The sequence below is a fragment of the Ochotona princeps genome, chromosome 2 (assembly GCF_030435755.1).
Source record: "Ochotona princeps isolate mOchPri1 chromosome 2, mOchPri1.hap1, whole genome shotgun sequence".
Taxonomy (NCBI): Eukaryota; Metazoa; Chordata; class Mammalia; order Lagomorpha; family Ochotonidae; genus Ochotona; species Ochotona princeps.
Window position 1 is genome coordinate 80,708,503 of NC_080833.1, and position 25,178 is coordinate 80,733,680.

At 44.8% G+C, this 25,178-nt stretch overlaps 1 protein-coding gene across 2 annotated transcripts in view; it reads right to left on the reverse strand.

Annotated features, from left to right (window-relative positions):
- Positions 1–317: 317 nt before the first annotated feature.
- ALG14 (ALG14 UDP-N-acetylglucosaminyltransferase subunit) overlaps positions 318–25,178 on the reverse strand; it is an 89,894-nt gene continuing 65,033 nt past the window's right edge. For both annotated transcript variants that reach the window (XM_058659391.1, XM_058659397.1), the window contains exon 4: positions 318–943. In XM_058659391.1, coding sequence (XP_058515374.1) covers positions 713–943 — 231 coding nt within the window. In that variant the 3' untranslated portion in view covers positions 318–712. The remainder of the gene's footprint in view (positions 944–25,178) is intronic.

Below are 25,178 nucleotides of genomic sequence, written 5' to 3' on the forward strand. Positions count from 1 at the left end.
AATCATGCTTTTATTACTCTGACGGTGATTGCCTTTTAATTTACTTTAACAATTAAACAAGAGATTTTACAAGATATTCTGGATTGAAGCCAATTACTCATAAAGCAAGACTGAAGAACAAACAAACAAACAAACAAACAAAAACCAGAGAGCGAGAGAGAAACTGGTTTATGCTCAGGTTCTGGAAGCCTGTGGAATGCAAGTTGTCATGAAGCCAGTTTAATATAACTGCTTCCTTTAGGCTGCAAGGTTCACTGGGGACAGCACTGCTTCCTACAGGAAATAAGGCCTGTTGTATTCATAGCATAAGGAAGAAATACTTTTCTTTTCCCCCCACGAGACAGATACTTGGGGAGGGGGAAGAAAACTATAGTAACAGGAAATGTTACTAATCATACAAACTTTATATTTAGGTTGAAAAAAGATTGTGTAAACAGAAGATAACTTGTAGTTAGTGACAGACACTTTTCTCGAGCTGAAATCTGGTGTGTACAGACGTAAGTATTTTGTGTTTACAGCTCATCATGTTTGTTTTATGAGAGACCTCAGTTTCTCTATACTCAGTTATTTGCACTTCTTTTTTTGTAATTCTTGATCACCAATAATTCTCAATTTTAAACAGCCTTCATGGCAAGCCTGTAGTGTTCTTCCCAACCATCAGAGTAAATACCATGGCGGATGGTAACATTCTAAAGATGCATGCTGCCGACTGTCAAACGATTCGCCCAAGGTACACAGTTTTGGGATACTTCTCTTTTAGAGTTGGCCATTGCACGATGAAGTAATCCGAGAGGTGAAGTAGGATGTGCCCTGACAGGGACAGGGTTTCCACTCGGCAGATGCTTTCCACGTAGACAATGATCACTTTCTTCAGCCCCAGAATCCCAAGGAGCAGGGCGGATATGCAGATAGGAACACATGTTCCGGGTCCATTACACAATACCTTGAAAAGAGAAAAGAGCTGAAGGTCAAATTACAATACAAACAGGGAAGTAGAGACAGCCCTTTGCATTGAGTACAATCAGATCTTGCAGGAGGTTTGTTTGTTATTCTAGTAAGTCTTCCTTTGTCAAGAGCCTGGACGTAGTGTGCCAGGCATGTGTGAGCCCGTGTACTCAGCAGCTTGTGTCTGGGGTTCCCTTCTTGCTCCTGGCTTCCAGCTTGGCACCTAGGACAGTGCCTGGCACTCAGTCAGCACCCACTGGGCAGGCAAGGGCTGCTCCTCTCTGCCTACTTTGTGGATCTCTAATGTCACACAAACAGAGGAAAAACAGATAAAATCAACCAGGATTCATGATGAACGGCATACATGTCTTAAAATGACTAATTATGTAGAACATTTCTGTGGGCTTGGAATCATTTTAGGGATTGAATCCAACAAATGGAATATTCAAGAGAAGTCTACCACATGAATGAGACTTTCCCTTGAGACTGTGTAAGCCATGCCTGTACTACAAAAGAGCTTTAATGTTTTTGAATTCTGCCAGCTTTTACAGAAAGCTACTGGTTAAAAACAATTGTGTTAACTAATTTAAGAAGAGAAACAAAAATTCAACTCATTAAGCAATCATAAATAACTCATGAGTCTTGAAAAATTAGAAGAAACTTCACAAGCCTTTTATGTAACATCGTCATCATATGTTCATGTCGGCTGATTTAGTAAAAGCTAATGAAGCATTTTCTTCTGTGAGACAAGTAGGGCTGCCTACTTGTGCCCAGTGGGCACGATTTACAGTGTTGCATTTTTCCAGCCTTAGGGCAACAAAAACTTTTCAGATGTCAGAGAATCTTCAGAGTTAAAAGGGTCCCCAGATAGACTGTCTGACCAGAGTGCAATTCAGGAACTCTCCAGGCAGACCCACAAACATCCTGCCTCCATGTGGGGACAGTCAAGGTTATAAAGGTTTGATCAGGGTGACCTGGTCCAGGTCCACCTCTAGGACACAGGTCACAGAGTTTTTGGAAAAGGGAGGATGGCCTGTCTTAGGTGGGGGCCAGTGTTTCTACATCTCCTTGAAGCGCCACTTACAATGCAAATTCTTCAGGCTATATTTTATGGAGAATGTTCATTCTGCCTTTCTCTTACTACCAGCAAGAGTATTCTATCTCCTTTTGAAAGAAAGGTTTATTGTCTGAAAGGCAGAGTGTGACAGAAGCAGACTAGAGAGAGGTAGTAAGGGAGAGAGTGGTAGTTAACTTCCCATATGGCTGCAACAGCTATATCTGGGCTAGGCCAAAACCAGGAGCCAGGAACTGCATTACGGTCTTCCATATGGGTGCCAGGAGCCAAATTCTTGGACACCCTTTGTTGCTTTTTCAAGTGCATTAGCACAAAACTGAATCGGAAGCAGAGAAGCCCGGACTTGAACCAAAGCACTCTGATACGGCATTGCGCATTACAAGCGGACTAAATCTGTCAGATTTTAGTGTCAGCCTTCTGTGCTTTCTTATCTGAATGAAGATTTCACGTACAACCTTTCTTCAATATCCTTCAAGGCAGTGTAAGAGAAAGAATACAGGACCAAGTGTTGGGGGACAGTGCTGCAAGCCAGTGCTGTGACATCCAATGACAGCAGTAATGACAGTCCTTACCTTGGTCCTCACAAATACATTTTGTTAAAAATTTATTTTGAAAAAGTTACAGAGATGGGCCTGGTATGAATGCTTAATTGGCAAGTGCTTGTTAAGTGCTGCGATCCCATGTGGACGCTGGTTCATGTCCTGACTGCCTCACTTCCCATCCAGCTCTCTGCTTGAAGCCTGGGAAAGCAGTGGAGGATGGCCCAATGCCTTGGGACCCTGAACTCACATGGGAGATCTGGAAGAAGCTCCTAGCTTCAGATCGCCAAGCATTGCTCTGGCCATTGCAGCCACTTGGGGAATTGAATCAACAGACGGAAGATCTTCCTCTCTGTCTCCCCTCATCTCGGTATATCTGACTTTGCAATAAAAAATAAATAAATTGCAGGGTCCCAAGGCTTTGGGCCGTCTTCAACTGCCTTCCCAGGCCACAAGCAGGGAGCTGGATGGGAAGTGGAGCTGCTGGGATTAGAACCGGTGTCCATATGGGATTGTGGGCGCGTTCAAGGTGAGGACTTTAGCTGCTAGGCCACCGCACTGGGCCCAAAAATAGATAAATCTTAAAAAAAGAAAAGTTACAGAGATATAGGGAGCTAGGAGGAGAATGAGGGGGGAGGAATCTTTCATCTGCTGGTTCACTCCCCAAATGGGCACAATCCATAATGGCTGTGTGGCTGAGCCTGGGCCAGGCTGAAGGAGTTTATCCAGGTCACCTAAGTGAGTGTAGAGGCTCAAGTACCATTACTATTTATTAATAACACACTATGGCCTGGTACTATGATAAAGTTGTGATACATGTTACATCTTCATTAAGCCTCTCAGCAATCATTTGAGACAAGTTTTGTTATTTTTTGTACAAATGAGGAAGAAAAGCACAGGGAGATTGAGCAAGATGTTTGATCGTGAATTTAGGGAGCAACGGACTTACACTGCTTCAGGTCACTTTTCCTATGTGACTCATTTACCTTATCTGAAAATGGTGGACTGGACTAAATCACTTTGCTTGTCAGTTCTAGGAGCCCATAATGCTATGATTACAAACTTGCTCAGGAATTTGGATTCTTAGAACCCTTTAAGTTCAAAGCATTATAGATAATTTGGACAAGATAATTTTTAGTTGATCTGTGCTGTGCACCACAGGATGTTTAGCCACGTTCCTGGCCTCTACCCACAAGAATGCAATAGTCAAGACAATCAAGAAGGCCTTCAAGCAATGCCATATGTTGATAATTACTGTATTAATGTATTCCCTTATCCTCAGATCATATGTATGTCTTATGCAATCTTCTCTTCAATAGTATAGAGCAAAATCAAAACCATAGCTGGGGAGGATAATTTTAGGACAGCTTATTGGATTTTGCATTTCACAAAAGTACTGTTACATATGCTGCCTTTGAAAAGTGTGTGTATCTGTGGTATAGTAAGTTAAGCCTCTGCCATCCCATATGGTTGCTGGTTTGAGTCCCAGTTGCTCAACATATGATCCAGCTTCCTGCTAATGACCTGAGAAGGCAGTGGAGAACGGCTTGAGTCCTGGGGTCTCTGCACCCACATGGGATACTCAGAAGCTCCTGGCTTCAGATGAGCCCAGCTCCAGCTGCTGCAGCCATTTGGGGAGTGAACCAACAAATGGAAGATCTTTCTGTTTCTTCCTTCTCATTTCGTTACTCTGCCTTTCAAGTTAAAAGAAATCAATCTTTAATAAGTGTACATATCTACACAGTCTGGTTGACTATCTCAACAGAAACAATATATATGTTATTAGAGATGTATATGGGAGGTGAAATGATTGGGCACTGGTGGGAGATGCATTAGCCACCTGTCACAAATCAGAACTGGAGACTCACAAATAAATCAAAGGAATTTAGCTTGTTTATCTCAATTCATCTTTGTATTTTGAGGCATCTTACTGTAAAAGTCTGTGTTACGCGGTTGGCATGGTGGCTTAGTGGGCTGATCCACAGCCTGTGCTACTGGCATCCCATATGGGCACTTGTTTGAGTCCCAGCTGTTCTACTTCCAATCCAGCTCCCTGCTTGTGGCCTGGAAAAGCAGCAGAGAATGGTTCAAGTTCTTGAGCCCCTGTACCCACATGGGAGACCATGAAGGGTTTCTTGGTTCCTGGCTTCAGATGGGCTCAGCTCTGGCTATTGTATACATTGGGGGAATGAATCAGCAGATGAAAGATTTCACTGGCTCTTTTCTCTCAAAAATCTGTCTTTCAAATAAAAATAAGTAAACCTTTAAAAAAATTGGTGGTATGATAACACCACAAAATCATAAAACAGGTTGAATAAAATCAAACTAATCTCGAAGAAAACTTGGACGAAGGAACACTATTTTCAACTAAACACAAGTTTTAAGTTTGAGTTTTATAGCAGTATAGGCAAAAAGGCTCAGTAAGGAGTGTTCCCTGTTTAAGAAAGCAGACAGGAGAGACCTTCTTGAAGCACCGAGCAAAGGAGAGGCACTAAGCTAACTTGCACAAAGACATGTCAACACACATCAGCGGGTGAAGCTATCTCTTTAGTTTTATAAAAATCACAGAAATATTCTTAACATTTCAATCTCTTAGAACACAAATCCTTGCTGAATGCAGGACCATGGCCCTGGGCATCTCGCTACCTCACTGCTCTGTCACCTCCTTATAGGCAGAGTCTATGTCTAGAATAACTTGTATTCTGCACTTGGAACAAGCTGGCACTCATGAAACTGCTGAAAAGGCGCAGGAATGTCAGAAAGAAGTGAATCCTTCTTTGTGCTACGCAGAGTCGAATGGCCTCCTGTCAGACCTCACCCTACACGCATATACCATAAATACGTTACTGACTATAGCCAAAGCTTGCCTCCCGCCTTTCCAAGTCTTACCAGCCATTCACCCTTTTCCTGGGGGAATCTCTACAACCTTTATTCGCAACATACATGCTTGTTGATTCCACACCCATCTGACTGACTCTAGACTGACAAGCCTGAGTATCAGGTTCCCCTCATGAAAGTCACTGGTTCAAAGAAGAGAGCGTAATTCCATCAGAAAGCATGACACAGAGGGCTGTTGGTCGTGGCTGCTGAGAGAGCAGCACCTTCTCTGTCATTCTGGCTCCTAGGAAGACAGGCACCTGGTATTTGTTAACATCTCTCTTGCCATCGTATGGAGTGCTTGAGAAGGAAGCCATGGCAAGGAGAGCAGAGCTGAGAGCCGTCACCAGGCCGAGGTCCCAGGCCGAGCACTGGAGATCCCTGAGCCAGCTGTGCCTGAAGGAAACCAGATCTATCCCTGGACTTGCCAGGTATGCAAGGGAACACATTGCAGTTTTGCTTAAGCCAGTTCCAATCAGGGTTTCTGTCACTGGCAATAAAAGGCAAATGAATTGACACAGCCCTTTATTTTGTCTAACTCCCTGACTGGCCCCTGACCATCTGTAGCACCAACCAGTAGGAGTTCAGTGGCAGTATGTGTGTTGGATGAATGAACAAATCCTAAAGATGCCCTGAGAGCAGGAAGTTCAAGAGACGGTCTAAAGACAATATAAGTTACAGGTCTGGATAGCAGGAAGAGGCCGGAGCTGATAGAAAAACAAAGTCAGGAGGGCAGAGGAGGCAGATCAAGGATCAAGAGTAATTATGACAGGATTACTGTTTCATAGGTTGGGTTATCACAGGTTAAGTCCTGCTGGTTGAAACATAACATCTGCAGGCATGAAAAGACATACTGGACTTGATTCATCTGAATTTGACTCCTAAACCCAGTGGGAAGAAGCCTCCACATAAAATATAAGCCAAGACCTTCGGGGGCCTGGGATGGTTTGTAAGCCAAAGACCACGAAATGAAGGGTGATCCGGGAGACAGCACATGAAGACAAAGTTGAAAGCCAGACAGAATCTAACTAAGGCTTCAATCCTAAAAGACTGGATGGGGAAGCAGAGGCCAACTTGGAGGAGCTGGCCGGAAAACCAGACTTTGTGACAGTGTGCTGGTACGAGTGGAGGCTGGAGTAAGTCATGAGCTATAGGATCACAGCTTCAGGGAAGGGCATGGATAGAGCAGCAAGCCCAAGGTTGCTGTCAAAGCTGAGCTGGCTCAGGCAGCGAAGGAGAAGTCACAGGTTCTGTCAAACTGGCTCTTCCCTTCTGAAGAGCTCCACTGTGTAGACAGGAAAACGAGAGAAGTGAAAGGAGCCAACACTTCACAGAGGAATCATCAGGAGCCACAGAGGAAGAGAAGTTCGTAAGGCCGAAGACGGAGCAGAGTCAAGTACAGCACTTCAGGCACAGTGACAGGAAAAGCCCAAGGTTTCCTGCCTATCTCCCAGAGCATGTGAGAGGTGATGAAGGAATCAACAATGTTTCTTTGCAGCCAGCGAAGCCACAGAGACAAGATCTTCGGCTTTGTGAAAAGAGGAGTGGGAGCTTCCGAGCCGGCTATTTCAGTGAGTCACTGGGTTGAAACACAGAGATGCTGTGGGAGAAGGGGTGCGAGCAACAGCTGGATGGGCTCAGCAGAGATGGAGGACACAGGAAAGACTAAATCAGCATAAAGATCAGTGAGCAAAAAGTCACGGGGGCTTGCAGTGGGGGGGACTGGTTACACAGATGAAGGGGATTTTTCAACACTGAGAAGAATATGAATTCAGAGTACCTGGGTTATGAAGAAAACCTTACTTTTCCGAGAACACTAAAAAAATAAAAATAGTGGCATAGGATGTCTGCCTTCAATTGGTGTTCTAAATATTAATAACTTTCGAGTTTAATGTGAAAAACAGGGAAACACAAAGAAGGAAGTAGTTCTGCTTGCACCAACTTGTTAACATTTTATTATATTTACTTCTAATTTATGTATATACACATATAAGATTCTTTTTTGGTATACTTTTGTTCATTTTTCCAATACTTAAAAAAAGATCCATTGTTTTGGGCCCAGTGCAGCATCCTAGTGGCTAAAGTCCTCACCATATGGGTCCCGGTTCTAATCCCAGCGGCTCTGCTTCCCATCCAGCTCCCTGCTTGTGGCCTGGGAAGGCAGTCGAGGACGGCCCAATGCTTTGGGACCCTGCACCCGCGTGGAGACCTGGATTAGTCCAGTTCTGGCTGTTGCGGCCGCTTGGGGAGTGAATTAGCAAATGGAAGATCTTTCTCTTTTTTCCTCTGTGTATCTGACTTTCTAATGAAAAAAAAGGTAATAAGAATTTGAAAAAAGACATTGTTTTTAATAACTGAATATATTTAAATACTATTGATATCTCATAATTCTTCTAACCATTTCTCCTGTTAATGCAAATGGTTATTGTTGGAATTCAGGCTTTTTATGCTGTTATGAACCTTTTTGTAATGTAAATCTGTGACGTATGGGAAGTTTTAATTTTGCATTGAACTGCATTCCAGAGTTCTTGCTGAAAGACTAGAAGAAATAGTTCCAAGGACTTAAGGAAGTTGTGGAAAGCTTTAATGAAACAATTCATAGGGATCAGGAATGGGCCATGTGGGCATTTGTTTTGTTTTGTCCCTGCCTGGAACTCCCTCCAGCCATGTTCCACTGAGAGAGCTCTGTGAAAAGGCAGCCCCCAGCACACAGGGCAGAAGCGGGCCACTTCTTTACACGGCTCTGTACAGCTAAGCAGGCGGGCCAGTGATGGGCACCCCATCTCTGCCTACAGAGGCAGGGGTGGGCAGGGAGGATCTGTTCTGCTGACAGAGGTGTCTTGGGAGGGGTCCAGCAGCCACTGTCAGGTGGTGCCAGTTGCAGTTTTGTAGCCATGGAATGTTGGCCATGGTTCTAGCTGCTTGGTTCCCATCTTATCCTTGTTTTCTAAACTTACTTGATTAGCATTTCTGGCCATTCTGAGAGTTCTCAATAGCCTTTTTCTGTTTCAGTCAGCCCGAGTGGATTCCTATGGCTTGCCACCAAGAATGCTAACTAGCAGGGGAGGAGAAAAGATTTTTGAGAGCAGCAAATGCAGCACTAGGGAAGGCACAGATCCTATCAGAGTCATCACAGGATTTCCTCAGGCAGGGCGAAAGGCCCTGGACTGCACACACAGGAAGCAGACACAGTGAAACACGGAAGGGGACTGCCCGGCCGAAGGAGATGAGTGAGCACCCAGGGTATGGGAAAACAAGCCGCAGGCATCATCCCTAGAGGTGGGAAGACAGCCAGAGAGGTGTTGTGAAGGCCTTAGAGAACCGTGCAGAGAAGCAGCTGAGAGTCACCAAGGGCTAAGGAAGAAGGTGAGCTGGCGGGGCAGGCGGCCTGTACCGAGGCCAGGATCGGAAGGCTGGGGCGAAGCCTAAGCAAAGGCAGAGTTGAACGGCTGCCTTCAGTGGAGGTGGACAGCAGGAAGGAAAGGGATGTGCACCAGATGGCAGTGACGCAGTCACTTGGCTCACACTACGGTACACTGTATTTCTTCTTTTTTTTAAATGTATGTTTAATCATCTCAGTAGTAACACTTAAATGAAAACATCTAAATATCAAAACCAACATGAAATAAATAAATCAATCCCAAACTCTGGAATCATCCATTATTTGAGAATGTTCAAGGTCTCTTACGATTCTATTGCTTACACAGATTTTCAGAGTTGTCGGTATTGTATATATTGTGTCGTAATGTCTACTTTTCCACTTACCAAAACGGCTTTTGTTTCATGTTTCTACATAGGCGTTAGTTGCTCTACCGCACGCACATGCCATGGTTCATCTAGCTCCCCTTGTTTCTCACATTATAGCTTTTATCATTTATTTTAAAGGTTTATTTTTATTTGAAAGGAAGAGTTACACAGAGAGAAGGAGAGATAGAGAAAGATCCATCAGTCAACAGTCTACTCCCCAAGTGGCCTCAATGACCAGAGCTAAGCTGATCTGAAGTTAAGAGCCAGGAGTTTCCTCTGGGTCATCAAGCAAAGTTCAAGTAACTAATATTTCAAGAATCAGCAATAAATCTGTTATCCTTAATATATTAGTACAGTAGCCTAATAAAAAAGAATCTGTAGCTCCCCTTTCTGGTATGATTTAAAACATAAGAGCTGGGGCCAGGATGGTGGCATAGGGGATGCTGGTGACACAGACAGAGGATTAACACACTATGCCACCATCCTGGCCCCAGCTTGTCTTCTTGGGAGTCTATAACCGTAAGGTAGAGAGAGCTCAGGATGGGAGCGATAATCCAATCAGGAGAGAGAACACAGGAAAGTGGTTATTTGCCTTAGTGTTGCTATGGAGACAAATGAGACAGGTCAGGTATCTAATACAGTGCCTGACAAATGGCAATGTGCTAGAAAAACGTGGCCATAATTACAATTCCTTCCGAAGTAGTCAGATGGGCATTTCTTCAACTTGGTGAGTGCTGTGGGAAATAAAGGCCCCAGTCTTAAGAAAGAGTGGTTAGGGCCCGGCGGCATGGCCTAGCGGCTAAAGTCCTCGCCTTGAAAGCCCCGGGATCCCATATGGGCGCCGGTTCTAATCCCGGCAGCTCCACTTCCCATCCAGCTCCCTGCTTGTGGCCTGGGAAAGCAGGTGAGGACGGCCCAATGCTTTGGGACCCTGCACCCATGTGGGAGACCCAGAAGAGGTTCCTGGTTCCTGGCTTCGGATCAGCGCGCACTGGCCCGTTGCGGCTCACTTGGGGAGTGAACCATCGGATGGAAGATCTTCCTCTCTGTCTCTCCTCCTCTCTGTATATCTGACTTTGTAATAAAATAAATAAATCTTTAAAAAAAAAAAAAAAAAAAAAGAAAGAGTGGTTATATGGGTTGTCCCCACTATAAATGCAGGGTAGGCCAGAGTGCACCAACATTGCCAGGGGCCACACTAAGCTGACATTTCATTTCCATACCTTGATGTTCCATCACAGAAAAAAACAGATACACAAGCAAAATAAAATTAAATCTTTTTGATCCGAATCGTCAGACCGTGCTGGCTCTGCACCATCCCTGAGGATCACTGTCAGGCGAACCACACACTGTTTTCCCAGCTTTTCCGGCTGGCCCAGCTTTCAGTTGAGGAAACGAATTCTTTCAAGTTTCCTGTTCTCTGAATCAAACGGTCATGGGGCCAATTTCCTGCCTTCTTGGTCTTTTTTGTTTGTTTATTTTGAATGTATTTTCAGTCCTCTGAAATGCTGTCAGCAAGGACCCCAAGAATGCTGTATGTCACACTGTGTAAGAGCTCTGAAGCACGGACAGGGAGACCTGGAGACTGCTTTGGGGTGTCATCTGATTCAATGCTCCCCTCTGTCTTTAGCTGGAGGAAAAGTGAAAAAGCTTTTGAGACTCCTAGCACATGTTTGGAACTGTGGTTAGGGCCAAAACCTGTATCTACTATAATAAAGTTTAATTTGTAAATTAGGTATACTAAGAGATAATAATAATAATTCATTGTAAAATAGAACAATTATAGCAATATATTGTGGATCTTAGGAACCCATCTATGGAATTTTTCTTATTACTCAAGAATACTCAATTAAAGGAAGCATTTTATGGTTTCTCCTTGCTAGCATCATTCTTGCATTTTGCAACCATTATTAGGTAAAATAAGGGATAACTGACCACAAGTACTGCAAGGTGCAGCCAGTCAGCGTGACATCCAAGGAGGCTGCTGAGTGACTAGCTGGCAGTGGACCCGGTGTGGATGTACTGGACAAGGGAGACTGCAGGGCAGGCGTCTGGCACAGTTGTTAAGATGCTGCTGGAGGTATCGGCAGCATCCCACACTCAGTGACTGTGTTCAAGTCCTCTCCACATGCAGCTTCTTGCTACTGCACCCACCTGGGGGGCCAGCAGGTAATAGCTCAACCACTTGCCTCTGCCCACAGGAAGGACCCTGATCGAGTTCCTGGCTTCAGCTTGGCCCATCTCTGGCTGCTGGGGACATTTGAGGAATGAATCACTCAATGAACCACTGTCTCTCTGCCCCTCCAATAAATGAAACTGAATAGATACAAACTTAAAACACAAAGGGGACAGAGTTAGATCCTTGGCAACAACACAGGGTGCAAGGGATGAAATCTTCGCACACTAATCAGAATAGAAAGCAATGTAAAACTTAAGAATTGCTTATTTTTGGAATTTTCTATTTTATGTCTTTATATATTTACCTGCGGTTGACCACAGGCAACTGAAACTACAGAAATGAGACCACAATAAGGGGGTTGGGATGACCATACATTATTTAAACCTTACAATAGCGGGGCAGGGTAGGAGTTGCCATTCTAATCTTTCTAGATAAGGAAAACAAAGGCACAGAGAAATTCAGTGACTTGGGCAAGATTACACAGCTATTTGGCCACTTAGTTGTGGCCGTAGGAGGCCCAGTTCCTCGGACTCGCCCAGCATTTTCCTTTCCACCATACTGATTTGTCTTAGGCCTGTCAATCAGATCCAGTGTTGGCCAGAAGTAGACCTAAGATAAGGGCAGATGATGACATATAGAACATGAAATTAACAATGAAATTCTGGCAATAGTTACGAAAATTTTAGTTTTATAGACCAGTGACAGGCTGTAACATACTACCGGATTAGGATGGATTAAGAAAGCTTTTCTGCAGAGAAAAATGGTGAAATGGTTAACGTTTTCAGGAGAAAGGGGAGTATCCTTTCTAAACAGGAAGAACTGGTTGGAGGCGCTCTCTCTCAAGTGGGTAAATGATATTTTCCCCATGACCCTTTCTTAATTTTTCTACATGGACCTATCTACAACATGTTTATTCTGTTGAACTAAATATAGGCCAGCAGTTTTCCTTAAATATCTTAGCAGCCAACTATTCTTGTGGCATACATAGACAGCTAAAGCATATAAAGGGCTATCTAGTTCTTTAATTCTTACTTAGAAGTACACTTAAGAACACAGGAAATTCTGACTGTGTGTGTGTATATGCTTGACAGAGACAGGCAGAGAAACGAACACACACACATACACTGGGAGACAACGAAATGGAGGCAGGATGACAGAATACGACAAACTGAGATGCTGTAAGTAGCTGTACTTGTGTGATCAAAGAACACGGGGCTCTAGAGCCAAGCTTGGACTCCACGCTTAAAGAAGCTGCCAACATCTGCCGAAGAACATGCGCCTCACTTTGCGCACCTGGATTTTCAGAGGTAGTGCTTCTCCTAACTGTCCACTACGCATGTTCCAAATCTGTAGCACCTTTGCACCCTGACGGTCATCCATACCTTGTGGAAGCAGAATAATAACTGCTTGTCAAAAATCAGGAGTTTTTCTGAGATTTTTCCAGACTTCAAGTTCAGGGGAGTTATGTTAAGAATGCTTGACTGCACTAACTTTCTTCTTACTGCAGACCCAAAAGACTGGTGGATTGAGGGAACAATGAGTTTATCCCCAGGCTATTCAGAGAGGCACCTGCTAAGAGAGAAGTGACCTTATGCTAGTGTGTTTCTCAGGCCTCTGCAGCATATCCACCAAGAAATTCTTGCCAAAAGTATAGATTCTTTTGAAGTCAGAACATCTGGGACTGGGACCCGGAAACATACATCTTACAGTTTAATTCATTTATTTGGCAGGTAGATAGAGATCCGCTAGTTTACTCCCTGAATGCCCGCAACAGCCAGGCCCGGGCTGGGCCAAAGCTGAGAACTGGGAACTCAATCCAGGTCTCCCAGGTCGGTGGCAGGAGTCCACTCACTTGAGCCAACACTGCTGCCTCTCAGCATCTGTGATAGCTGCCAAGTGGAGTCAGGAGCCAGAGCTGGGTATCGAAGTATGCTGATGTGGGGTGCATAGTGTAAGATTATTAGGGTAGACACCTATTCCCAAGAAAATAGCAGCCCCGTTTACATGTGTTCTTGCTAAAGGGAAAGCGGTACAAGGAGATGTGGCTACTGGTGATCCATCATAGGCCATTTTACCTCTTGTTTGGCTGCAGGATTCTGGGGGCAAGCAATCCAGCTGAACTCATCTTGAGGGAGGGCTCAGCGTGGAGCCCCAGGTCCCCAGGAGCAAGGAGAGCTGCCAGATACTGGGGAGCTCTATTATGATGCTTCCACTTATCAGATTTTAAGAATCAGCTGCTAGAAAGTAAGCTTTCCCAGGAGGAGTATGTCATCTTAAGGATTTGAAGTTGGCTCCCTACTTACCTGTAAATGCTTTACAAACAACAGGGGACAGCATTCTGAGTGTGGACAGAATATGAGGAAGGTACCTGAAGAGTGGGAAGGCAGAAAACCATGAGCAGAAAGGTGACAGGGGCAAAGCATCACATCCCCGGTCACTCAAGTTCACCTTAATGACCAAGCTAAGCGACAGCAGGTGTGGGATGGTTTGCTATGCACTTGGCATTACCTTCTGGGTCTCTGGAAGGTGCGGAATGCAAACTCAGGGTTTCATTGGTGGCATTCAATCTGTCAGTGGCACCAGAGTGATAGTTCTACTGGGGGTAGCCATCAGGGCAAAGGCAGAAGGGCTCATCAAGCAAGCCCTCTGAGAAGCCTCTTGCCTAACCAAACACTGAATAATCTAAAGGGAGAAGTTATCAGCTGCTTTAGTTGAGAATATCAAACCTAAAAATGTTCTCATTCAAATACAGAGCTGGTTCTTTCTTGGAACAACAGTTTGTTCCTAACTGCAAATAGTGCATGTTGAAGGCACTGATCACCCAGGAAAAACGCAAGGTTGAGGGCAGGGAATTTGGAGCCAGACTGTCTGAGACTGTTTTCCTGACTCTATTGCTTTCCACCTGTGTTGCTCTGAGCTAGACAGGTCACCTCTCTGTTTCATCATCTGTAGGACGGGGCTGCAGCGGGGATGAAGTGAGAGATATTCTGCAAAACTCTTAGATCCCAGCAAGACCTCTGGGGTGTCTGCTCCCTTCAGGATGCTCAGGTTCCGCGCCAGGCCTGCCGTGTAACACAAAGCCCGGGGAGTTGAAGCGGGAGAGATCTTTGAGCATCTATCTGTATGGCTGATGTTTTTGGAGATCAGCAGTGGTTCTTTTGATTGAATTACAGTTCCCTCCCGCCTCCTCCAAATCCTGCTGAGGGCATTGCTGGGCCACAGTCCAGGCATTTTGTTTCAGGGCAGCAGCTTCTCAGGTTCTCTTTCAGGAGGAAAAAGAGGTTGGGGGTGGCAGAATAAATCCTTTTTTGTGTGTGTGTGTAGCTCAGCTAACAGGACAAATACTGAAAACCAAGTGATTATTGCTAGGGCTTACTTTAAACTAAAATTCTGTTAAAGGATCAAGACAGTCCTTTGTCGGGTATAAAAATGGAGTCATCTTAGCCAGGATAAAAGGGCACTTCCTGAATCCAACCAAGCACTTTCAGGGAGAGTGAAGGCCATTCAGCCTTCCATATCACTTACCCACTGTTGTTCTGGACTCCGACCTCCACCAGCTACCTAACCCTATGCAGCCTTCCCCAATGAGCCACCACAGTGTAAGTCCTTGACACCCAGAGCTAGTCTGGAGACAAAACCAGGCTTGTTTTGGTTGGGAGAAGTGCTGACAATGGGAAGGTATGAAATAGAATCAAAGTGAGGCATTCAGATGTGTGAGACTTGCTAACTTTTAAATTCTAAATTCTATGTTGGCTATAAGAGAGTATGCTAAAATTCACACTGTGATTCTAGTAACTAGCACCTGCCCATTACTGTGGGCTGTCTCATCTGTGGGACTTTGAGAAATCTGTTAATGAATGTAATAGGTACGTCCTAAACAGAAGGGCAGTAGAGAATCCTGATTAGAGCTTGCACGCTCCTATCTCATGTTGTCCGGCTTTGAATTTTGCTACCGTTCAGCTGTTGAACTTTGCAAAAATCAGTCTTTCTTATGTTCTAGTTTGATTTGCCAAATGGGGATAAAAACAGCCAATTTTGGGTTGGGTGGGTTGCCACAACCCATATCAAGGTGCCTGGGTTCAAGTCCTGGCCGTGCCCTCCATTCCAGCGTTTTGCTAACGTGTGACGGCTTCAGTATCTGGGCCTTCCCTTGTCATTCCCATGCGAGATCGAGACTGAGTTCCAGGCTCCTGATTTTAGTTTGGCCTTGCCCTCACCATGCCAGGCAACTGTCGACTGTCAGCAGATTTGAGACCTCTCTCTCTCTCTCCCATTTTCCCTCTCTCTGTCTGCTTCTTTTCTGACTGCCTCTCTGCCTTCTGAATAAATTAAATAAATAAATGTAATATTTTGAAAAAAAATGCAGGGGCAGGCATTTGGCTTACCAGTTAAAATGTCTGTCACCAACGTTAGAGTGCCTAGGTTGGATTCTTGACTCTGGCTCTGGATTCCACTTCCTCTTACTGTGTACCCTGGGAGACAACAGGTTCAAGTACTTGGGTCCCTGCCATCCATATGGAGACCTGGACTGAGTTCCTAGCTCCTGAGTTTGGCCTGGCCCAGCCCTGGCTGTTGTGGGCATTTGGGGAGAGAAGCAGCAGATGAGAGATGTTTCTCAGTCAGCCTCTGTCTGTCTTTCAAGTAGATGAATAAGTTTAAATGAGTTATTTTCTCTTATACAAAGGAACTTAGGCAGACGAGAGGGATGTAACTGGGCTTATAATTTGGAAATGTAGTTCTGCATTCAGCCTCCACCACATGCTCTGCACAACACAGATGCATGCATGTAAGACTCATGAGAAAGCTGCCAGAATTGCCCATTCCCTGTTGGGCATGTAGAGATAGTGGCCAGTTGTAACACCATGAAAGCATCTAAGAAAAAAACAAAGGTTTTATACAGTACCACTGCAAATACAAATGAAACCCTTTTATGACATATCATGATTATAAAAAATAAAGACTGCACGCTCCAATCCCTAGCATTTTAAAACTACGAAAAGGCTGGTAAAGGCTTTGGTCTTCAGAGACAAGTGTTTCATTGTTTTCTGTAACCACTTAAACATACCTAAAGTGTATGCTCACTGTGGACATGCCAGTGACGTGTAGTCAATGTACTGAGTCCAAACAACACAAACTTATGGACAAAATCTAATCAGCAAGTGATGGAGAGCAGCCTGGACTGTTCTAAAGCCATAAAATGACCCCCCTCCATTCCCTTGCACACTGCAAGAGGGAGTATTTGGCAGTATGTCCTTGCCCACTGTTTTTAGACCTGTGTTTTAAAATCTCAAAGTTCTTACAACATCCTGTAAAGACAGCACCAGGAGAAAGCCTACTGCAGGGGTTGAATTCCCTCCACACCAGGCAATTTAAGGCAAAAAGAACAACATTTTTAAAACCTAAAGAAAATAAAGACTATGAAATGTCTCCAGCGAAGTAGCCAAGTGATTACACACTGCTCCAGGTCTGTTTTTCAGGGAAACTGAGATGGACTTCACGTGCTGATTTCAGTGTGAACAGACGTAATGGCCCCTAAAACAGGAGGGTCCCGAACACACCAGAATTCTTACAAGTACATGGCTCCTGAATGTCACCAACACGCTGTAACTTCTCATCCCATCTGTTTTTCTGTCTCCAATCAGTGAAAGACATATCTCTGGGTTTTACCAAGCCTTGAAGCTTAAACCTGCCAGATGAATCCCTCTGTAGCTGCCTCCTTGGGGAAGGTTTAGCTCTTCCTACAGTTCAAGTTCATTTTTCCTTTGGCTCCAACTGTGTAGCCCAGGCAAGACTTCTCAGAGTAACCTCCTACTCCTGCCTCTGGCAGCCCCCTCATGCAAAATGCGACTTTAACTTCAGGAACCAGCCCTCCTATCTGGTATCTTTTCCTCCTTCCCTTCCTCACCCACACCTTGCTAATACTGCCCTAGAAGCTTCTTACATCTGGGTCTTGTTCTTGATGATCTCTGCTGCACATACCTGGGGTGGGCCAGCTCCTCTCTCATTTAGGTCACCAAGCCTCCTATCCTGCTTTCCCAGCCTTCCCTTCCCCCATCCCCTACCATCCCCCTAATGACTGTCCGCTGTGGTGCTACATGACTTTTCCTGAAGACAAACCTAGTCCTATTGCCTTCAATGGCATCTAGCTGCTTTGAAATAAAATCCAAGTACTCTAACCTGGCTTAAACGTTCCTCCCTGAAACTCTCCACACTGCTGTTCCTTGTTACTTATTTTTATGGGACTATAGAAACTGCATAAACAGCACTCCAGTTTATACAACAACATCATGAGAACCGTGTTTTTCATGGGATAATGCCTGTTTGTAGCTACATGCTGTACTTCAGTGACAATTCAGGTATAACTAGTTCAAATTTAACAGCTCCAGATGCTTTTTGTTTTTTGCCTAAACTTAACGAATTTTGTGACAGGCTTACCACAGAATTGGCCAGTGTGAGTTAATTCAACCCAGGCTTACTGATACAGAAAGTTTAGGATCAATATTCCCACATCTAAAAAAATAAATAAATAATAGGGCCCGGCATAGTGGCCTAGCGGCTACAGTCCTTACCTCAAACGCGCAGGGGTCCCATATGGGTGCCGGTTCTAGTCCCGACAGCTCCACTTCCCATCCAGCTCCCTGCTTGTGGCCTGGGAAAGCAGTCGAGAACAGCCCAAGACCTTGGGACCCTGCACCCACGTGGGAGACCTGGAAGAGGTTCTAGGTTCCCGGCATAGGATCAGCGCAGCACTGGCCATTGCGCTCGCTTGGGGAGTGAATCATCGGATGGAAGATCTTCCTCTCTGTATATCTGACTTTGCAATAAAAATAAAAATAATAACCTTGGGGTGAGGAGGGAGAGACCATGACCAACTAGGGGTTCAAAAGGAGAAGAGGGACAAAGCAAGGAAGACATATCAGGCATATTACTGACCAACCAACAAGCCCTGGCAAGTCCTGGTCAGAGAGCAGCAGGTAATACACAATAGTACTCTTGGTCACAGGGATTTCACTGTTTCAGTTTGCACAGACACACAATGAGTCTTCACATTCCACAGGGGAGGGAACAGAGAGGCAACAGTGGCTTGGCTTATTATGCTAATCGCTGATGGAGTGTGTTTGGAGTTGGTGGCACATACTCAGTCTTTTTGTCTAGGAAGAAGAGAAATTGCAGGTCCCAGGAGGGAAGAGAGGGACGCTTAGCTGTGCAGCCCTTCCCCAGAGCAAGTGGCCTGCTGGTCAGAGAGTTCAAGGGAGTGGACTGAGGGTGCTCAGCCCAGCACGGCCAGCCACCGTGGGCAAGACGCACATATTCCTTTATTTGGCTTTTCTATCCTCAACGTGTGTCCATTCTCCCTGACTGGCATGCTGATGAGAGAGGAACCTGGGCAGGCCTGTAATCTGGGGAGAAACACAAGTAACCCCATGGTGGTCACATAGCTAAGCTATATCCCTTTATTGTTCAATACTTACACATCCACGTCTTATTTTTCAGTTGTGAATGTAAGAGGGGAAGCAGAGAGCCACTCACAGGCTTCCTTGGATCCCACTACACATACACAGGTATGTAGTGAATACTCGTTAAATGAATGAATTTGCCCAAGGCCCCTTAGCTCGTAAGTAACAGGGACCTCTGTCATGTGGTGACAGAAGAGTTCGAAGATGGGGCCAGTGGCACAATGGATAACACGTCCGACTACAGATTAGAAGAGTTCGAGGTTTCCTAAAGCTGGCTTTAGTGCTTCTTGCAGGCTGCTTCTTTCTCCAGGCTTTAAGCCACACTTCAATGTCATTGCCAGGAAACTACAAACACTGGTTGAGGTGGGCACTGCCTGCCTAAAACATGAGGAGGGGCAGGTGTTCACTGCAGCTGTTAAGATGCTACCTGGACACTTGCAACCTGTATCAGAAGGCCTAGTTTGAGCCCAGGCTCTCCTCTGATTTCAGCGTCCTGCTAATACGCAACCTGGGAGGCAGCAGGTGATGACCCGGTGATTGGGAACCTGCCACTCGTGGCCCAGTCCAGGTGTTGTGGGCATTTGTGGAGTAAACCAGTGGATGGGAGTGCAAATAATTAACTAGATAGATAAATAAATAAACACTGCTACATGTAGGCTAGGAACCATGTTGCTGATCTACTTGTCTATAACTAATGGAGAGGGAAGAGTTCAGCTGCCTGCTTGCTGTCAGTTACGACCTGGGTCACAGCCATGTGAACGCTGTAGGAACATGAGAAGGGTCCTGGAGGACGTAGAGAGGGAGCAGGAAGGCCCCAGCGGCAGCCTGGAACAGATCAGGGAGGAAAGCGGAGCCAGCCAAGCGTGAAGCGAAGGCAGCCCAAAAGAGGTGGAGCAAGGGACTCAGAAGCAGGGAAAGGAGGTTGGGGGCCCAAAATGAACTTGGGGGGCTAGGCAATGAGAAACAAGTGGGCAGGAACAACAGACCAAGAAAAAAAAATCCCAGAACAAGAAGCTTAACAGAAAAATACGTTGAAGCAAAGAATATAAAGAAGAGACAGAAAAAAGAACAGGAATAAATCGCTTGCTGTGAAAACAATCACAAACTGATTTTCTATTTCACATCCAAGTGGTGAGAAGCGAGAGCCAGCAGCCTTTAGAAGTCGAGAAATGGACACCCTGGTGGCAAACAGTCTGGGGAGGCAGAGACAAGATTCTTCCTGTAGGTAGAAATGAATGGATGTGGCTGTTAAGGCAATGAGAGTGTCTACTCCCCTTCTCCGGCCTAGGTCACCAAAAGGGGAGTGGGAGGCTGTCTGGCCAGCAACTGGGAGTGAGCTCATCAGGACCCTGTGCTGCCTGAGCCAGTAAGGCCACTTTGTGCTTTGCGTATCCAGGGCAGCTCAGGATTGTGTGTTCAAACACCACATAAAAACAGCGGCAGATTCTTTGCTTTCCAAACCGTGTTTTTCACTCTGTTTAAATGCTGGGCTTGGATTCCCCCCGCCGCCCCCCACTGCAGTTGCACACAAAGAATTCTCTGAAAGGCTGCACCCACTGCAGATGAAAGCGCTTAAGTGTGAGTGAAAGCAACAATGTTTAGAGTGACATTTACTAGCTGAAAACAGTGAAATCAGAGTGTTCCCCTTCACGGAGATCAAATGTCAGGCTTTAAACATTTAGCACAGTATTAACCATGGAAGTTTTTAAAATTTAGGATCCAGTTTTATAGGGCAAACAGCATTGATGACGTATAGAAGAAGGACCTTTTAGACCACAAAAACAATTGGGCCCCAGGCTGAGTGTGAACTGAAGCTCTGGGGCTGCTGGCTGGTGGGCTGGGCTGAGCTCAGCCACTGGTGGTGCTCGTTGCTCTGCACCACCCAGGAGCAAGGAGCCAGAGCTGACCTTCGCCACGCTCCATGTTTCCAAAGACATAAGTCAAAAGCGCAGACACGGGGATCTCCAGGCACACAATTTTCCACAGGGTTGCTACATTATTGTTGGAGAGTAAATGCCTTTTAAGGCACCAAAAAGAGGTTACAGGGGAAGTGGATCACATTTTTTTGCTCTTATGAATATTTTCCATGCTCTTATGAATATTTATAACAAAGCAAAAGTCAGCTGTGATTTCTAAAGTCAACATCCATTATTGTGTGGTTCTCCCTTTCTTCATTCAAAATTAGTGCTAAGTACCTTCTCTATTATACTGACTTAAGAGGTCTGGACACATACAGAGTGACTATGCGGTTAACACTTTAAGCTAGGTTAAAGAATTTCATAAACTTTGTGTCAGGGTACTTTAAAAAGTTCATGCAAGAATGAAATTAAAAGTTAAATTTATTTTGGTGCAAAATTGTTTTGCAATCCTGATTTTTCCACAACACGCATTTTCCATGAACTTTTTGAAAACCACATGTGGGATGCCAACTATGGCCACTGCCTCCAAAGTCTGATCAGTTACCTCCCACTCAAGGAATTCTCAGTTTAGCAGAGACCGCAGGCATCATGACAAGGTGTAACTGTGAGAAGGAACACAATAGGATATGTAGACACACAGAGCAATTCAGGCCAGAGAAGACATCACAAAGGAAGAGACATCTAAGCCAGATGGTGATACGGGAGTTTTCCACTGGGGGACGGCAGGGAACTGAGGTTCCTCTGAGCATGGAGACAGCAGCACATAGCAGGGTTTGGAGGGCTTCACAATCCATGGGACCATCCTAGTTCAGTGTGTATTTGAAGGCAAGTGCTGGTGCTGATGCTGCTGCTGGCTAGCACTGGAACAGGGAAAAGAGGTTATTAAGAGAGCCCGGGAAAGGGTGGTAAAGCAGTGGGGAAATACAAGTGTCAAGAATCAGGAAAGGTTTTTGAGCAAGCAGCAAAATGGTTTGGTGTCCCACTGTTGCTGGGCCATGATCATTGCAGTCACTAGCTTCTCAGATGGCTGGGTAGTTTTTAAGACTGAGAAGGAGGGAGGAGATGGTGAATGGCAGTAGGGAATAGCAAGAAGATACCTTAGTTCAATTTTGGGAAACTGAATTTAAGATGCTCAAGGGACCACTAGGCATCCTCCCCATTGCATTCTCATAGAAACACAGAGTATCAGCACTAACAAAACCAAAGAAAAAGCTGGGTTGGGCCCTTGGAGTTCCTGTACTGTGTAGTTTGAGTTTCAATGGTAGAAAAGAAAAAAGCAAAGGGGAACTTACAGAAGCACTTCCGGTTGTTACAGTGACTGAGGGGTGCTATTGGTACTTGGAAGACAGGCTTATGGCCACTCTGAAGTACCTGGGACTCTCCCAGCCAATAAAATACTGCTCTAAATCCCACTTGACTTTCAAATGTCTCACTGTAAAGCCTTGTGGCTAATCCTCCCTTTATAATTGTCTGAGCCTAAAACTGAGGGCTGTTTTAACACAAACTTTTATTTTTGCATGTTTTATGTACATACCAAATTGTCCTAAGTAGAACCTCCATGGAAACTGAAGGAAGACTTGTGTTTGGAATTTTATCATGAGCCATTCACTGTTTAAAACAATTAGGCCACGAGCAGCAAAGCTGTTTACAGTGCTATCAACACAGTGCACCTGGGTCAGTCTGAACTGCAGCTGACCTATCGGCTTGATTATATCTCATGCCTTGGTGTTTCTACGTTGCAAAGCATGTAGTTAGATAGCAAATTATATTGATTTCTTTTCATTAAAATTAAGACCATATGTTGCAGTTTTGGAATTATATGCACAGGTAGGTTACACCAACTTTGATTTCACATCAGGACAGGAAAGGATATGTTATAAAAGGACACAACACGGCTTGAAAAGTTTAAGAATCATTAGTGAGAGACACACATATACACATGGAACTGAACATAGGGCAACCATGGAAGCACTTCAGAGAGAGGAAAAGCACCGGGGAAGCTTCAGGTGATAAGGGAAGGCCCACAGAAGAGGCGTGCTAGGACCAGCATAAGCACAGGTGCTGGCTGATCGATATCCTTTGTCTGAATAACTAGGCATGGGGGACTGAGGACATGGCTCCAGCAAGTCCCACTCATTTTAGCATGGCCTCGATCTGTACCGACCTCTTTTCCACGTCCTCTCTGTATCTGCCCCACAAAGGTCCTTGCTCTGGGAGGTTCCAAGGAACCAGAGCATGATGAATTCCCACCCTCTGTGATGTCTCTTCCAGGATTTGAAAACCGTGCTTTCTGTAATCCTTTCTGGTTAATCTTCTCTTCTGTGGGCTAAATCTCCCTAGTTCCTCCAACTGTTTCTCATTTAACTGGTTTCATATTTCCTCACCATCTGGGTCATTTTCCTCTGAATATGCTCCAATTTGTCAACGGCCCTTTAATAGTGTGGTGCCCAGAACTAAATGCTGTTTCCAGAACAGAAATATTTAATTTAACATTTCCTAAGGTTGGGGAAAATGCTATCTTTTCTTTTCTTTTTTTTTTTTTTTAAAGATTTATTTATTTTTATTGCAAAGGCAGATACAGAAAGGAGGAGAGACAGAGAAGAAGACCTTCTGTCCAACAGTTCACTCCTCAAGTGACTGCAACGGCCGATGCTGCACCAATCCGGAACCAGGAGCCTGGAACTTCCTCCAGGTCTCCCATGTGGGTGCAGGGTCCCAAGGTCTTGGGCTGTCCTCGACTGCTTTGCCAGGCTACAAGCAGGGAGCTGGATGGGAAATGGAGCTGCTGGGATTAGAACTGGTGCCCACATGGGATCCCAGTGCGTTTAAGGCAAGGACTTTAGCTGTTAGGCCACTGCTCCGGGCCCCAAAATGCTATCTTTTCACACAGTCTGGGCGATCAGAATGCAGTAGGGATGGGAGATAATCGCCAGTATTGACCTTTTCTGTTTAAAAAAATTGAAAAAATTTTAATACTTGTAACTGGACTTCTTATCTCAAAGTTTGGTTGTTTTTCCTTCTGTGTTGAGCATTAAATGGAAAATGTGGGTCTCGCTAATATATAATAGCAAGTATAAAACTTGCTAATATCAACCATCTGCCACCATCCTATAGTCATTTCCTATCTGGAGACAGGTTTCCCTTAACAAGCTCCATCCTGCCCATGTCCAGAGTCAATCTAACTAAGATTGGCGGGAAGACCACCCGTTCCAGGGTTTTGGTCTATAAAACGGCACTCATATTTCTGCCTTGAACTTGAACCTGGTATGTGTGTGGAAAGCTCCTGCATTCCTGTGTGTCTAGGGAACCTCGGCTTTTGCCCCAAAATGAGAAATTCCACTGAAACTCCTGATTTTTCATCCTATTTTGGTTTGAGATACAAATCCTGCAGTTACTTAATAGGCTCTTGGCAATGCGCTCTCTGCAGGGACTAACCCAGCACTCCTTCATCTCCTCATTTTAGATGCTGGAGGCCCTTCAGCCACTGATACCACCCACTGTTGTGGATGCTTTGGAAGCTGCAGATTTCTACAGAAGATGTCCCTCTGGCATAATTACTGGCACTCTGTCCACTTTGAATGCAATGACAACAGCACGCAGGTGGTCTAAACACTATGTCAACCAGCTAGCTCCCAGGTTTCAGCACGTTTTTGTGACTTAACTGACCAGCTCGAAGGGAAATTACATGAAGGCAGACACGAGAGAGCCTCAAAAAGTTCATGGAAAACCAGAATTGCAAGAGAATGCATATTTTCTATGAGCTCTTTTAAACTCTTTGAAACACCCTTTTCTCCTTTCCTTTCCCTTTCTCTCCCCGTCCCCTTCCGTTCCCATCCCTTTCCTTTAGCTCATGTATCCCTAACCCTTGCAATACTATTCAGCACCTAACATGTTTAATGGTATTCAAGAAATGATCTGGCAAGGTAGACACTGCTTTTTGTTTTGCCCAGTATCACCTTCTTTTGAGAACTGCCCCCTTCCTCATTTCCAGCAATTCTGGTGAAGTTTCTAATCGTGACACTAAACTTACCTAACAAATGATTTAAGTTCAGGAGGCGGGGTGAGGAGGGTAGGGAGATCATGAACACATGAATATGCAAGTCCCTAAACATTGGCTTTTCTACAATAAGTAAGTTTCCGTGCTCCTTCGTTATGGCAGAACAGGAGCTCTGATGAAAATGGGTGCTACATTCTGCAAGTTGATCACTCAGAGGCTAAAGTTGGTGGGAATATCCATCACAAAACTCAAGTCAACAGAATAGCAAGAAGAAGCGTACCTTTCTAACGAAGTCTTTCCTAAATAATCAAACATGAGGAAACTTCAAAAAGATTGTGGAAAAATCTTTTTTCTAATCTAAAGGCAAGCTTACTTTGGTGTCAACAATGTGGAAATCCATACATAGTTTTTTTGTAATACATATTTTCTATGAACTTTTCAGA